The sequence below is a fragment of the Brachycentrus maculatus genome, unplaced genomic scaffold (assembly GCF_059751285.1).
Source record: "Brachycentrus maculatus isolate JH-2025_06_01 unplaced genomic scaffold, ASM5975128v1 h1tg000343l, whole genome shotgun sequence".
Classification (NCBI taxonomy): domain Eukaryota; kingdom Metazoa; phylum Arthropoda; class Insecta; order Trichoptera; family Brachycentridae; genus Brachycentrus; species Brachycentrus maculatus.
In genome coordinates, this window is record NW_028281092.1 from 673,316 (window position 1) to 690,514 (window position 17,199).

Sequence of the window (17,199 nt, forward strand, 5' to 3'; positions counted from 1 at the left end):
ACAACGTCATATATCAAAAAACTTGATTTTGCAGGAGATTTTAATGTTTAAAAATATAATAAAATATATTAAAAATAAATATCTAGCCACTTATCTAACTTTTTACTGTGCAACAGATCTTTTTAGGTAAAACTTGAATGTTTTTTCCACATTTTAAAAATATTTAAAATATTTAAAAAAATAATTAAACGATACCTTTCCTTCATAATGCAAAAACAACACTTTCTCCCCTGTAGCGGGCAAGTATTAAGTTAAAAATATGCCGCTTTTGCTGGGATATAGTACATTTTCTGGGCATGCCGAAAACACGCACAACTGAAAATTGACGATTTTTGATATATGACATTGTTGAAAGGAGTGAACGAAATGTTCCAATGGTGATATAAGGAAAGAATGCAAGGCTGAGATAAGTATTATCCAGCAAATTAAGAAAGGTGTGTTGAGATGATTTGGGCATGTGAATTGAATGAGTGAAATAAAAATACTAAAATATATTTATGACACGAATGTAGTTGGAAATAGAAGTAGACAGGCGCCGCGACGTAGTTAGGTAGTCACTCAACTGTGAAACTAGCGTCGCGGGTTCGATTCCTACCAATTGCAAAATGAATTCAAGAAAGATTTATTTTCAATTAGTCTGGGTGTTTGTGATATATTTTTACATTTACCTTTCTTATTCTTACTATACTACTGCAGACAAGCATCTAAAATGGACGCTTCGCGGGTTATTCCTTTAAAAAATTAAAATTATAAAAAGAGAAAGACCCAGTTAGTTATAGAATGAGAGGAATTGATGCATAAAATGAAATGTTTTTGTCAAAGGAGTGGAAGAATCCTGCTTTGGATATATGGAACAGATAAATGTCATTAGGGATGTGTCGTTACAGCATAGCGATATATATTACTGACATCTTTTTGTCTTCTTCTTTGATTTAGACAACGGAAACTGGAGGAAGCTCTGCTGTTCTCCGGCCAGTTCAAGGACGCCATGTCGGCGCTCCTGGAATGGCTGAAGAAGCAAGAGGCGGCCCTGAAGGAAGACACCCCGGTCCATGGAGATCTGGACACTGTCATGGGATTGGTCGAGAAACACAAGGTGACACAGAATAAAAAGAACATCAAATACTATATTTCGAGGGATTTGGTATACAAATTTTATAAATGCATATTTCGAGGGGTTTAGAATAAAATTTTAAAAATTTAACTTTTGAGAAGTTTAGAATACTAATTTGAAAGTGTATATTTTAAGGTGTTTTGAATCTTTCATCAAGCCAAGACTTTTGGCAGCCCTTTTTACCTACCGCTAATTAAGATGAAGACCGTGATATTCCACAACAGGAGTGGTCAAAATTTCCACCACCGTGGGCACAGTTTTAGACACCATGGGCACCGTTTTAGACAACGTGGGCATCATTTTAGACAACATGGGCACCATTTTAGACAACATGGGCACGTTGTTTAGTCACCTCAAATCCCATTATTTTAACTTGTTTTCATACAACTTATTAACAAATTTTGGATGCCTGAAATATCGAAAAATGACACTGCATAACAGTTTCTGAACTATTTAAACAATGTATACCCTATTTGCTTTCTGTGCCAATATTTTCTTAATGATCCCATCAAGCCATCATGTACCTCCTCTCTCTTTCACATCAGATTTCAATGTGCCTTTCCATTATCCCCAGCAACTGGAAGAGTCCCTGCACTCCCGCTCGGCCCAGATGGAGTCTGTGATCCGCACGGGTCGCGAGCTGGAGTCCACGGCGCCCCCTCAGGACGCGGCGCAGGTGTCCTCCCAGCTGGCCAGCCTCTCCACACTCTGGCAGAGCGTCAACCGGCTCTGCGACAGGAAGACCTCGCGGCTGGAGGAAGCCCTCAAGGAGGTACATCGTCATTTTAGAGTACCCTAAAAAAATACAAGACGTACTGATCTGTTTCACATCCTACTACTTCCTCCAATTACCATCAATTTTCTACTTTACCAAAAATCCAAGATTATCTTGGTAACATTCATAGTGAGGCTTATATACAGTGAAACCTCTATCTATCGTTTTTCAAGGGACCTATCGAAATAAACTATGAATGCGGGAAAACAATAAATGCGGGAAAACAATATGTATGGCATACCAGTAACTCGAGTGTACCTTTTTACAAATTAACTCCTAACCTGACCACTTTCAAGTATTTGGCATACCTGATCGTGCCATGTTTTTCTCGGTCTTTCTCTGCTTCTTTTCCCAATTACATTCGCCTCATAAATTTGTTTTACCGTTCTTTCCTTTACACACTCAATTTTATATTAAGTTTCAATTTTGAATGCATGCTGATTGTGAGAGTGAGACACTGACAGCCTCCTCTTCTATGTGTCTGCAGGCGGAGAAGCTGCACAAGTCGGTGCACATGCTGCTGGAGTGGCTGTCGGATGCGGAGAGCAAGCTGCGCTTCGCGGGCGCGGCGCCCGAGGACGAGGCGGAGGCGGCCGCGCAGCTGCGTGACCACGAGCGCTTCCTGGCCGAGCTCGGGGAGAAGGCGCGCGACAAGGACGCCACGCTGGCGCACGCGCACCAGGTGCTCGCCAAGGCGCACCCCGACGGCGCCAGCGTCATCCGGCACTGGATCACCATCATCACCAGCCGCTGGGAGGAGGTAGGCCCCACATTTAGCTGCTCATCCGGCACTGTTATTCGATGCCTACTGTCATTTCACTGTGTTTCAAATGTTGTTTTTGATAAAAAGCACAATCAGTCGGTGCCGCGGGATCTATGTGCTTATATATCAGCACGTTAATTTTTTGGCTGCAAGCGACATGTTTTTTCTTTCACTCTAATGTGTGGAGTGGCACAATAAAAAGAAGGTGATTTACTGATTTTTTTTTAAATCCAGGTATCCCAGTGGGCTATCCAGCGTCATACCAAACTCAACTCCCACCTGCAGTCTCTCAAGGACCTGGACCTCATCCTGGAAGAACTCCTCAAGTGGCTGATGGGGCTGGAAAACACTCTTCTAGGTATGTCAAATGAAATGCATAATACACTTTTTTTCTGTTCGAAAGATCAAAGCAGACTGAATGTTGTCGAAATGCCATCTCTCAAGGCGGCAAAACCATATATCGCTCACTCCTTTCAAGAACGTCATAAATCAAAAAACTTGATTTTTCAGGAGAACGTTTTTAAAGTTTGAAAATATAATGCAATGTATTAAAAATAAATATCAAGCCACTTTTTGAACTTTTTACTGTGCAACAGATCTTTTTAGGTAAAACCTGAAGGTTATTTCTCCATTTGAAAAATATTAAGTATATTTAAAAAAATAATTAAACAATACCTTTTCTTCAAAATGCAAAAACAACAACTTTTGCCTTTAGCGGGTAAATATTAAGTTAAAAATATGCCTTTTTTGCTGGAATAAAGTACATTTTCCGGGCATTCCGAAAACATGCACAACTGAAAATTGTCAATTTTTTATTAATGACGTTCTTGAAAGGAGTGAGCGATATGATAGATATAAGGAAACAATACAATATTTTTTGTATATTCAAAGCATTGTTAACTTTGTGGTATGGTAATATAACACTCTTCTTACCTTACTTTGTCCCATACCACTTTAAAAACACTACTTCATGACTACCGGTTTTGCAATAATCATTGCATCATCAAACAATACAAGGCTGAGACAAGCATTATCCATCAGGTTAAGAAAGGTGTGTTGGGATGGTTTGGACACGTAGAACGAATGAGTGAGGAAAGAACGGTTAAACAAATTTATGAGGCGAATGTAGTTAGAAATAGAGCCAAGGAATTTCATTAATTGATTCGGCAGTCATTTTGTAGTAAAATCTATCCATTTTTAATTAATGTTTTACTTAGTAAATACCTTTTGTTCCCTCTGATAAGAAATAAAAAATAAAAAAAATAAAAAAAAATAAATAAAAATATGAAACAGCTACTAACCCCTCTTCAACCTTCAACGTCTCAAAGACCCAACTCTAAAATGTAGAATTAGCTTCACATACGGTGTTTGAAAATGATGCGGAATGCATCGAAACACGTGTCACAGTAGATTTTAAGAAATAGTGGTATTTACTAAGTAAAACATTAATTAAAAAACGAGCCAAGGAAGACTAAGTGAAAGAATTTGTTCTATTAAGGTTCATTGCATTCATACTTTTGTTATATTAAGGTTCGTTCATGGAGGAATTAGTTATATGAATGTTTATTACGTTGAGGAATATATTTATGTTTGTTACATTAAGAAATGCGGACGAATGTAACAAACATAAAAGAATATATTTATGTTTGTTACATTAAGAAATGCGGACGAATGTAACAAACATAAAAGAATATATTTATGTTTGTTACATTCGTCCGCCTCCGTAGTGTAATGGTCAGCACGCTCGCCTACCGTTCTGGAGGTCCCGGGTTCGATTCCCAAGGAGGGTTTAATAAATATAAGTGATTTTTTCACTCTAATATTTATTCAATATAACACTGGACTGGTACCTGAAGTGGAGGGCTGATCACCTTTCCTTCATGTGTAATCGATCGAGGTAACACTGCGTTTATATGAAGCAGTGCCCTATGCACCATTGGGGTGCGGTAAGGGATTTATTATTATACATTAAGAAATCACTTATATTAACCTCTAAGCTGCTTTATTTCGAGTGTCAAACTTTCCGTCCCGTGCTGGATTATTTTACTTTACAATAATTTTGACAAAAAAAGCATATTTTTGCATATTTTTTATAGTGAAACTTTCGGAAGTCGTTCGGATATCTATTATAGATGTTCACAGTACACAATTCACTTTACTTATTATGTTTTAACAGTGTATTTACACAAAAATATTGATATTAACGGACTCGCAACTCCTATTTTGATATTTTATGACACTTAATCAAAGAGAACTAATTCATCCATGCCTCGAACCAAATTTAAGTGCAAAAAATTATCCATAGGTGTTGATATAAGTACGTAAAGTTGAAAAACGACTATGCATGCGATCCGCAGTCAACGGTACTTCTATAAAAAACGACAATAGACGCGATCCGCAGCTTCTGGCTTAACATTTTTTATTTTGTTAAAAATTTACGTAAATGTATTAGCATTTTTCGTACGGGACAAAAGTGATTTTGTTATACATATTAACAGGATTTTGTTATATAAATGCATTTTTGTATGAAAAATTAGTTTTAGGGAATAAATTTCGTTATTTTTTTCGATATACAACATTTTTTGCTATATCGCGATTCCTTATATCGCGATTCTACTGTATTGAGGTCCGGTACATTGAGGAAATTGTTATATTATGGTTCCTTACATCGAGGTTCTGTATCCATATGTCTAAATCTATGCCTGTAAGAGTTCATGAAATGAATCCCCTGCTTCCCTTTAGCCCTGGAGTCGGAGCCGCTGCCCGACAGCATCGAGCTGCTGGAGGGGCTCATCCAGGACCACAAGGACCTCATGGAGAACACCCAGAAGCGGCAGCTGGAGGTGGACCGCGTGTGCAAGGCCAACCAGCTCCGCGCCGCGCCCGGCAAGGACAGCCCCCGCAAGGTGTCGGCCAAGGGGCCCGCCAAGGGGCAGACGGGGTACGTAGCCGAGCACACACACCCCCACACGTCACACACACATCACACACCCACACTTTGGCCGACAATTGTAAAAGATTGCAAAAAAAATATTACAAAATGGTGCTTATATTGTCAGCCTCCATAGTGTAATGGTCAGCACGCTCGGCTACCATTCTGGAGGTCCCGGGTTCGATTCCCAAGGGGGTGTGAAAATAAATATTAATGGTTTTACACTCTAATATTTATTTAATATTACACTGGACTGGTCCCTGAAGTGCAAGAGTGATCACCTTGCCTTCATGTAAGCAACGATCAAGATAACCCCGCTTAATACGATACAGTGCCCTATGCACCATTGAGTGTGGATAAGGGTTAGAAGAAGAAGAATATACTACATTCTATTTAATTCTATATTTTACAATATATGTAGTATGTAGTATGTAGTATGTAGTAGTATTTCTATAAGGTCCGGGTGATTTGTTTTTAAAATTTAATTATCAATTTTTTTTATTATTCATTCTTTTATTTAAGTAGTCATTACTATTAGAAATATTGTTACACATACTTAAAATTTAATTTACAAGTCTAATTACAATTACTGGCCAAAATGCAAATGTGTGTAAATGTATTATTATTATTCTGTTTTATTTATGTATGTATTAGTAATTAACATAGTTTGCTGTGAATGTCAAGTGTTAAAATTTTTGTATGACACGCTTCAATATATTACAATAACGCTTTAATTGCGTCTCGTAAAAATTCAAAAATCTTCAATTGTGACACTCCTGTCGCCAATGAGCAACATGACATACAAATAAAAAAGTAAAGCACTTGTATAAGACCACTTTTTAGTTTATTGAAGTAAACACAAATAGTTTGTATTTTCACGCGTTGATGAGAATGTAAGAGGAGATATGAGCTATTACACCTAATCATAAAACATGAAATAGATTGTTGACGAGGTGTGGACAGAAGCAAGATCTCCTGGCTCCGGAATATATGAGTTTGTACGGGGATCAGGATTGTCGAGGCGCTGTTAAGAGCTGACCGAGACAAGGACAATTACTCTCAAGTGATAGTCGATGTCAGGGGGACCTGACATGACACGCACAGAAGAAGAAGATGAGAACATTTCGCTCACTCCTTTCAACAACGTCATAAATAAAAAATCCTCAATTTTCGGTTGTGCATGTTTTCGAAATGCCCCGAAAATGTACTATATTCCAGCAAAAGCGACATATTTTCAACTTAATATTTACAGGGCAGAAAGTGTTGTTTTTACATTTTGAAGAAAAGGTATTGTTTATTTATTTTTTTAAATAAACTAAATATTTTCAAATGGAGAAAAAACCTTCAGGTTTTACCTAAAAAGATCTGTTGCACAGTAAAAAGTTCAATAAGTGGCTTGATATTTATTTTTAATACATTTTAATATATTCTTAAACTTTAAATACAATCTCCTGAAAAATCAAGTTTTTTTATAGATGACGTTGTTGAAAGGAGTGATCGATTTGCAGTTCTCGAAACTAGTCGTGTTTACATTAATAAACTCAAAATATGCAATTTTTTATTGATCATAGTAATGATTTTTCCATAGGTTTAAGTACTATTGTAATTTTTTTATCATCTTGCTTTCCGGAATGTTTTGCCTTGACTAACATGCAAAATTGTGTATTCTTTTTATGTTTCATAATTTGTACGCATCCCTGTTTTATGTTTGTAGTAACATTTGTTTTGTTTTTATTCTTTTTCCCTCACCCATCGCACGTTTGCACGCCAACACCCAAATACACAACCAACATCGCCCGGCCCCGGAACGATCCGCATACAACGAATCATTCTGATTGGCGACAAATCAACGCGTTCTAAATTCAACGAATTTCGAACGCTTCGTAACAAAATTCAACGTTGAATTTGTTTACAATTTGAATTGTTTATTTTGGTTTGGGCCAATCAGAAGAGGTTCCCAGCACGATTTGCACAGAGAGCGTGAAACATCGCCTGACTATTACGGATCTCTGAACAGGAGGCAAAGGTTTGTTGGCACTTTTCTCGTATTTTCTTCCATGTCTTTGAGATTTTTCTTTAAAAATACAGTAAGACCTCGCTTAACACTGGTATTTATTCTTATAAGTTACAGTTATTGATAAAAGAGTGTAAAACGAGGTCATTGTAACACATATTGTGGCACTATTATCGCCTACAAAGTATGTTCTTTTTTGTCCGCCTCCGTAGTGTAATGGTCAGCACGCTCGGCTACCGTTCTGGAGGTCCCGGGTTCGATTCCCAAGGGGGGTAAAATAAATATAAGTGATTTTTTCACTGTCATATTTATTCAATATTACCCTGGACTGGTACCTGAAGCGGAGGGCTGATCACCTTTCCTTCATGTGTAAACGATCAAGATAACACTGCGTTTATATGACACAGTGCCCTATGCACCATTGGGGTGCGGATAAGGGTTTTTATCTTTATCTTGAAGTATGTTCTTACTGTGTAGTTGGTTTTTTTTTACATTTATACTATTATTTTACTTTCTGGGGTTTTGACAACTAGTACATATTAGTACTAGTAATTCATTGTGACTTTTTCAATAGACTTTCATTAAAATATCGTTTTTTTATTTTGACGTAAATTTTGTTCGTATTATTTGACATGTCACCATGGAAAGATTACAAATGGTACAATCAAATTATATAAAATAGACATATCCAAGTATTTTATCAATTCAATTAGTTTGGACAGCCGTCAGCTGGTTTTACCTGCTTAGTAATAATAAAACCCTTATCCGCACCCCAATGGTGCATAGGGCACTGCGTCATATAAACCCAGTGTTATCTTGATCGTTTACATATGAAGGAAAGGTGATCAGCCCTCCGCTTCAGGTACCAGTCCAGGGTAGTATGGAATAAATATTACAGTGAAAAAATTGCTTATATTTATTTTAACCCCCTTGGGAATCGAACCCGGGACCTCGAGAACGGTAGCCGAGGGTGCTGACCATTACACTACGGAGGCGGTTTTTTATTTTTATTTTTACCCGCTTAGTTTTTAAAAACATTTTAAGCTTGTCATAGTGTATGATCAAGCTCTTTGGTTATGAATGTTTTCATTAATCGTTATTATTATTTTATTTGTTATAAAAATAAGACTTAAATAAATTAAAAATTAAAAAAAGTACTGAATTTATCGACCCATAGATGTCACTTGAATTCACTTTTTAGTTGTTAACTATGTTCATAAATATTAACATATTGAATTGTTTGAAATTATTGGGCATTGAAAATTTTTATAAGGTAGATATTTTTTTAAATTCTGTATATTTATCTCATTGAATTTTGCATGAAATCATATATATTTTAAGTTTTTTTTTACCTATTTTTACTATTATTTGGAATGCCATATTTTAATTCATATTTTTTTTCTTCAATTTCCATATGCACCAAGCATTATTTTCACATTTCAGTGTGTTAGGAAAGTCATTTTTATTTGAATACCTGTTTTTCTTTGATTCATTTACATGTTGCTTCAAAATCAAAATCACCTTTGTAAAAAAAAAACAATCTTTCTATGAAGAATCTTGTTAAATAACTCTATTGCTATCTTTTTATAAAGAGTCTTGCCGAAAAATACTTCTGCCAGTGTCAAACAGTGCAAAGATCAGGTTGAGGTCCTGTGGTTAGTGTTGCGGACATTGAGCCAGAGTTTCTCGGTTCCAACCCTATCACAATTGGAAACCTGTTTCTTATAATGAGCCGCTTAGGCTCACAGAAATCTGTACATACTATGAAATTGTCCGCCTTCGTAGTGTAATTCTGTACCGTTCTGGAGGTCCCGGGTTCGATTCCCAAGGGGGGTAAAATAAATACAAGTGATTTTTTCACTGTCATATTTATTCAATATTACCCTGGACTGGTACCTGAAGCGGAGGGCTGATCACCTTCCCTTCATGTGTAAACGATCAAGATAACACTGCGTTTATATGACGCAGTGCCCTATGCACCATTGGGGTGCGGATTAGGGTTTTATTATTATTTTTATTATGAAATTGAAGTATTTTATGTAAATAATAAAAACGCAAATATTTTGAATTAAAAATTAATTAATTAAAAATATTTGGCATTCAAATTTGACGTGACTTTCTTGCGCCTGTGTCTTGTGCGTGTCTGTGGCTTGTTTCTCACGTGTGTTTGTGTTTTGTCTCCCTTCCACGCGCCATCGCATCACTCCATCACTCCATCCCATGCAGTTTCAAAGGTTCCCGGGATATGAGCAATAACCGCCGCGGAAGGTTAGACCCATCTTTCATACCCTCAAAAATTTACATAAAACAAATTTATTTGTCTTAAACCAAGTATGTAAATCGTAGTATTAAACTTTTTAGTATAGTGCATCAGAAATCAAATATTTGTTGTAAATAAATAGTTCATTTTACTAGTTTTAATTAACTACTACTTTTAATTTTGATATCATTTTAAATTACATCTATGATGAAAGTGTATTTTAAATGGTGTAAAAACAATGATAAAAAAAAAATAGAAAAATATTTAGGTTGCAATAGTGTTTGGGCATATCTAATATTACAGCCACACTCCCGAATAGGTTAACCCTTTCCGGTCCCCCAAAATTAAAAAAAAAAAATCTAGGTAGACAGTTACATTTCTATTGGAAAAAATCCTATGTCCTCTGCTTCACATACTGTTGTAATAGATACGAGTGACAAAAATGTAAGCTTGGAATTGAAATAAATAATGTTTTGAATATTGAAAGCATCAACTTTGTGGATCATATTGATATATTATTTTGATAAATAAAAAGACTTTGCGTTTTGATCCACTCACATTTTTATTAACCAACTAGTTTCGGCAACAACCTGTTGCCCTCTTCAGGGTTTAATTTATGAATTCAACCCTGAAGAGGGCAACAGGTTGTTGCCGAAACTAGTTGGTTAATAAAAATATGAGTGGATCAAAACACAAAGTCTTTTTATTTCTCAAAATGATATAGAGATTAATTATAGTAATGATGAAAAAAACGTTGAATAACATCCGACATGGGACCTAAGAGCAAAAAATCAATATCAAATGAGATTCGACATTGGACCAGTAAGGATTAATGTAGACATTTTGTATATTTTATCTCTTAGTTTGCCTTGCATCCATTTATATTTTAAAATGTACATTTTATATATATCATTTCGCTTCAAAAGCCATGTGCCATTCGCCACACGCTTGCATTGCCCGCCAGTTTGGACTGTCCGTCCGACAGAGACAGAGATGGCCGCATCGGTGCATGTTTTTTCTGTTTTACTTTTGGTTTTTTTATTATTTGTATGGTTTAACCCTTGTCTAGCCGGGTGAGTCCGGGCCGCGAGACTCCGGATAGGAACTTGCCGCACTATGGACCGCGGTTCCCGCCCCAGGGAAGGTAAGTTGACGGGTGAACTGTCTGTCCCGCCCGGATAGCAATGGCCGCTCGGGATATATAGGATTGCCAAAAGTGGCGTGTAAAGACTTGTATTCGTAGAAAAATTAACTTACTTGCTTTTACAAAAGTATTCCTTTAAAAATATCCTAATAATATCAAATCAATCCCCTTATCTGAATCCTGTACTCTTTAATTTAACCCATCCGCATACCAGCCACCATATCTTGACAACTAAGAATATTTTACATCCGCATATCAGCCGTGGTTTTAGCCACACCTCCGTCCGTAGTTAGTTTATATTCATCACACTCTCTGGACCTTGCTCCTTCGGACTGCCATTTTTTTGTTCTACTTAACAATTAACAATGATGATGTAAAAATGGGTATAACTTAATTATTCGAGTGAAAGTCCAAGATTTTTTCGACAAATGCTTTGAAATGTTACTAGGAATATGAAAGAAGGTCACAAAGAATAAAATAAAATATTTATTGTAATAAAACTTGTATAATAAAAATATACAGAATATTTGATTTTTCATATTAAAAACGACATTAATTCCGGGTACATAATTCATGGGTAATTCATCGAGTCTTTCCTTGTTTTTAAATGTTTTCCTACAAATATTTTTCATCAAAATCTTGTTCGAATTTCTCGGGATTTCGCATCAAAGTCAGTATTTATTTTTTCCAAATTCCCTCTCCTTTTTGACAAATTTTCCAGCGGCCATTGTGATTTGGGTGTCTTTTCTCGGATCTGTACAAACTAAATGCTTTAAAATGGACACACATTTTAGGTGGTTGGTTCTTCCGCATTGTATTTGTAAATTGCTAGTTTATGGGGCATTATTCCAACAAGTATTGTGTATGATACAAAAAAGGGTGTTACACAAGCATTATACATATGTATGTTTAAAATCCCATGTACAGTTATTTATATATATACAGTGGAACCTCTCATAATGAGTTATTCGCATAGCAAGCAAAAAAAATGTGAAAAAGTTGCTATTTTAACGAGCTATATTTCGCAGAGAAAGGGCATCTCCCTTTTTCGTGAGGCGGGACTTCTGCGCCATTCAAATAAAAAAATGTTCGCTTAACGATTAAGATTCTGGAACGAATTATGCTCGTTTTGAGAGGTTCCACTGTAATTCATTTTTCGGTAGCACACTATATGCTTTTTTGGTAGTTTTTTTGTGTACTTAAAATTCATTGATGATTTGTAGTGATTTTTCGTGTATCTGTGTTTATAAATGGACAACTCTATGCTTGTTTTGAACTGTACAGTGGCTATTTTTATGTAATTATTTGTATCGTTTGATTCACAACATTATGTGTGTGTCCGAATCCTTGTTCACAAATCTGGGTTTTGAATAATAACATATTAAACTATATATTTTTATAAGTTAACTTATTTTTCATTGCTTTTAAATATCTGTATTTACACTAAAATATGTCACTTTTTTTTCTCTTTACTTTATTTAAAAAGTAATGGTTTGTTTAAAATAATTAAGTTTATAACAATTTATAGCATTAAGAAAAGAGTCTTAAATTCATCATAATTATATATAACTGTACTAAAATATTTTTTTTCTGACATTCCCGACAACTATAAAGATCTACCTATCACTCTTTCATTTAGGGTATTAGTTCTCAAAAAATTTTGGTGTCGGAACAGTCTTGAAATACTAAATATTCTTTGGAGTCTTAAAATGAGTAAAACCTGGTTTTATGTTAATTTTTTACTTAAAATCATACAAAAATAGGGACATTTTACACTACTGACTTTTATACTAGTAAACAAAACAATATAATATAATATATAAGAAATTATGAGGATTATTTGTGTTTTTTATCACTTGTGTGTTTAATATTTGTCTTTTAGACAAACTGCACATAATTCAATGTTTTTTTTCGGTGTTTTCAATTGAAATTTGGGTTAATGGAGTATCATTTATCATCATTTTTTTGTGATAGTAATTTATATGTGGTGGGCCCTTCCATTTGATTTAAAAAAAAATATTTCCATTAAAAAAAATACCTTTATCAAATTTGAATATTATGGTCTTTATATTATTTATAAATTTGGCAAATCTAAAGTTTATTATTCTCTGTGTACCCCAATTCTTATTATGATCCAAATACACTCGCAAATGAGAGAATGATTTAAAAATATATTTAAAATAATATTCTTTATTTCCTATTTTAATTTACTGATTATTGCATTTTATTTCATTCAATTTTAAGATTATTTTCTGATTTTGATATTTTATATATGAAATATTAAATTGGTCTCTTCTTTGACCTGTCTTGTCTGTGTACATCTCTTTCCCGACCTAGTTCGTCTCTGTACGATCTCTTCTTTGACCTATCTTGTCTGCGTACATCTCTTTCCCGACCTAGTTCGTCTCTGTACGATCTCTTCTTTGACCTGTCTTGTCTGCATACATCTCTTTCCCGACCCGTTTGGTCTCTGTACGATCTCCTCTCTGACCTGTTCTGTCTCTGCCTGGCTATGCAGCAAGGGCTCGGAGCCGGAGTTCAGGTCGGGCCGCGTGAAGCTGCTCTGGGAGAAGTGGCGCGGCACGTGGCTGCTGGCGTGGGAGCGGCAGAGGAGGCTGCACGACCACCACATGCACCTCAAGGAGCTCGAGCAAGTCCGCAACTTCAGCTGGGACGAATGGAGGAAGAGGGTGAGTTGCGGCATTTCATCTTTGACGACTCCAGACTCCAGAATACTGGCATTTAATTATTCACCTTTAACAGGTTTGCTGCTAGGAGCGCGTTAATGCGCTTTCCTATTCCGTGCTCACCAGACCAGCCATACAAAATGAGCATGCAAACGCAATCTCCTTTGAGCTTATCACAAACCAATATCAAATCCAAATAATATATTTTTTTAATTAGAATATATAGAGACATCTATTAGGAAGATCAATAAATACTAAAATATTACAATTTACCAATATTATCAAAGTTACAATCATCTTTCTAAAAGCTTTCACATTTTTGTTGAAAAAAACATGGCCTACTGGGTACGGCCATATTAATACCTTCCGGCATTGAAAGGGTTGATAATTATAGTTTTGGATAATTTATGTATCGCTTTTTTCGTAAAATACTACCTCAAGGACACTTATACAGATATGGATTACGATATGTGGTTTCGCCACAGTGCGATGGATCACATGCATGATTAGAAATACAGGGAGAATCTCCTATTTTCCCTGTTAATAATTGCCATACTATACTATATGTATCGCCTACTTTCAAAATCCGCCAGTTTCAATTTTATAAGATTTTAAAATATATACTTGTGGGTTTTATTTTTTAATATAATTATATACTTGAAAACCCTGCTAAAAATACTTAAAAACTTTGTTGTATTTCAAATTCCGCTATATTCATGGAACTTGCCTTCTGACCCATATCGGCCAATCAGAGAGCGGAGATAGGTCAAAAATTAAGATGAAGTCAATATCGGTGTATTGTGTTTTTTTTTAAATACTGAATAAAAAAAATTTTAAATGGGAAAATTCTCTATTTCATAATATTTTATCTAAAGATAGGCAAATCTTTTAAACATAAATGTTACCCAGAGAATTAAGCATTTTTTGTAAAATCGACTTACATGGATCTAGCGGATTTCGAAAGTAGGGTACACATATCGCAGTCGTACAGGAGAAAGTGACCAACTACCTAAACGTAAAATGTTCAGGAGGGCCATTTAAGTCACTTTTGCTTGGCAAGAAAATAAACACCAATGCAGTTAGTCATTTTTAACTAGTCAATATATTATACTTCCAGGCTTAAAATCCTTAGGGATTGATTAAGCTAGTAAGATATCAAATAGTCAATGATCACGTTTCTGTAAAACAATGCACTTGGTCACTTTCTCCTGTATGACTACGATATATAAGAGGACGGTTCTAAACAAGTGAAAGAGGTATGTTCTTTATTGTTCGTTCCTGGAATAGCGCAGTTCTCCCAAATCTCGTTGGGGAGTTGTCCTTAGAACCTCCAAGACAAAAGGGATAGTGATCATAAGTGAGAACAACAACAGATGAAAAAAACTGGTGAAAGTGCGGGAATCGAACCCGCAACGCCAGTTTCGCAGTCGAAGGTCTAGCCAACTACGCCACTGCGCCTGCCATCATTGAATCTTTTATGTTTTCCTATATTCTCTTATATTTTCTTTAAAACTCACATTTTATTGTCTTCGTTCTTCTGGGATACCTCAAGGTTCACAGTTAGGTCCCTTATAAATATGACACTAAATTACAACCTCAAATTCTAATTGAATATTCCCTTATTCCCCGCAGTTCCTCAAGTTCATGAACCACAAGAAGTCCCGCCTGACAGACCTGTTCAGAAAGATGGACAAGGATAACAACGGGCTCATTCCGCGAGAAGACTTCATCGATGGCATCATGAACACCAGTAAGTTGACATTCAATAATATTAGATATTTTAATTCAAATTTAACTATTTTTATGTTTAAATTGGTAAGGTTTTATATCAACTCCATTAAACAGTAAATCAACTCCAGTAAAAAGTAAATCAACTCCAGTAAACAGTAAATCTACTCCAGTAAACAGTAAATCAACTCTAGTAAACAATAAATTAGTTCCACTAATCGGTAAATCAACTCTAATAAACAGTAAATCGACTCCATTAAACAGTGAATCGACTCTTCTATTAACTCCAGGAAATAGTAAATCAATTCTTCCATCAACTCCAATAAGCAGTTGATCATCTTCAGCACACAGTAAATTAACTCTGGTAAAAATAAATCAATTCCAGTAATCAGTAAATCAACTCAAGTAAACAGCAAATCAACAATAAATCAACTCGAGTAAATAGTAAATAAAATCTAGTAGACAGTTATTCAACTCTCCTAAATAGTAAATCATCTCAAGCAGATAAAAATTAAATTAGCCAAGTTATTTATTCAGCCAAGGTGTTTGAAAATGATGCGGAATGCATCGAAACACGTGTCACAGTAGATTTTAAGAAATAGAGGCATTTACTAAGTAAGACTTTCATTAAAAAACACGTGTCACAGTATATTTTAAGAAATAGTAGTATTTACTGAATAAAATTAAACTAAAAATGGACAGATTTTATCACAAAATGACTGCCGAATCAATTAAAGAAAGTAATATACGCTAATTAAAGAAATTAAAAATAAAAAAAAACATTTTATTTATTCAATTCAATTCAATTTATTTTCAATTCAATTAATTTATTTCAATTAATATATACATTACAAACTATAAAAATTTAAATCATATACATTAAAATACATTAAAATAAAATATATGCAAGAACTATTGCTAAAGGTGTAGAAGAATCCCACTTCGGAAAACTCCTTCAGACACATGGAACAGATCAATATCCAATGACATAGCGGTAGTTTTCCTACAGGCATAACCATCGCCAGGTTATCACCATGGGTGCATGGATAAGGTAGAGACAGGAGTCAGTGTTGATGTTTGCCTCGTTTTCCGCAGAGTTTGACACGTTCCGCCTGGAGATGAACGCGGTGGCGGACCTCTTTGACCGCAACAACTTGGGGCTGATTGACTGGCAGGAGTTCATCGCGGCGCTGCGCCCCGACTGGGTGGACCGCCGCCCGGAGACCGACGCCGACAAGATCCACGACGAGGTCAAGCGCCTCGTCCAGCTCTGCACCTGCCGACAGAAATTCAGGGTCTTCCAGGTCGGAGAGGGGAAGTACAGGGTAAGGATCACAAATCTCTCCCAATGCTAACTCTGTCACGGCAGCCTCACAAACGCTTTGGTTATCAGGACTTTTGGGGCTACTATGCCAGAAATACTGTGGTTTAAACATAAATATATTTATTTTTAATTAATGTTTTACTTAGTAAATACCACTATTTCTTAAAATCCACTGTGACACGTGTTTCAATGCATTCCGCATCATTTTCAAACACCGTATGTGAAGCTTATTCCAAATTTTATCCAAAATGGATAGATTTTACCATTTTACCATTTTCAAACACCGTAGGTGTTTGAAAATGCTCAAACACCTGCGGTGAAAAGCTCAGTCTAAATTATCACATACGGTGTTTGAAAATTATGCTGAATGCATCGAAACACGTGTCACAGTAGATTTTAAGAAATAGTTGTATTTACTAAGTAAAAGATTAATTAAAAATGGATAGATTTTACCACAA

General features: G+C 35.6%; 1 protein-coding gene across 1 annotated transcript in view; it reads left to right on the top strand.

Annotated features, from left to right (window-relative positions):
- shot (dystonin-like protein short stop) overlaps nucleotides 1–17,199 on the top strand; it is a 331,096-nt gene that overhangs the window by 286,211 nt on the left and 27,686 nt on the right. The window contains exons 86-96 of the mRNA XM_088269259.1: nucleotides 937–1,096; nucleotides 1,689–1,886; nucleotides 2,377–2,649; nucleotides 2,887–3,010; nucleotides 5,395–5,593; nucleotides 7,533–7,610; nucleotides 9,825–9,866; nucleotides 10,928–11,002; nucleotides 13,521–13,692; nucleotides 15,322–15,439; nucleotides 16,513–16,742. Of these exons, the coding sequence (XP_088125385.1) occupies nucleotides 937–1,096; nucleotides 1,689–1,886; nucleotides 2,377–2,649; nucleotides 2,887–3,010; nucleotides 5,395–5,593; nucleotides 7,533–7,610; nucleotides 9,825–9,866; nucleotides 10,928–11,002; nucleotides 13,521–13,692; nucleotides 15,322–15,439; nucleotides 16,513–16,742 (1,669 nt within the window). The remainder of the gene's footprint in view (nucleotides 1–936; nucleotides 1,097–1,688; nucleotides 1,887–2,376; nucleotides 2,650–2,886; nucleotides 3,011–5,394; nucleotides 5,594–7,532; nucleotides 7,611–9,824; nucleotides 9,867–10,927; nucleotides 11,003–13,520; nucleotides 13,693–15,321; nucleotides 15,440–16,512; nucleotides 16,743–17,199) is intronic.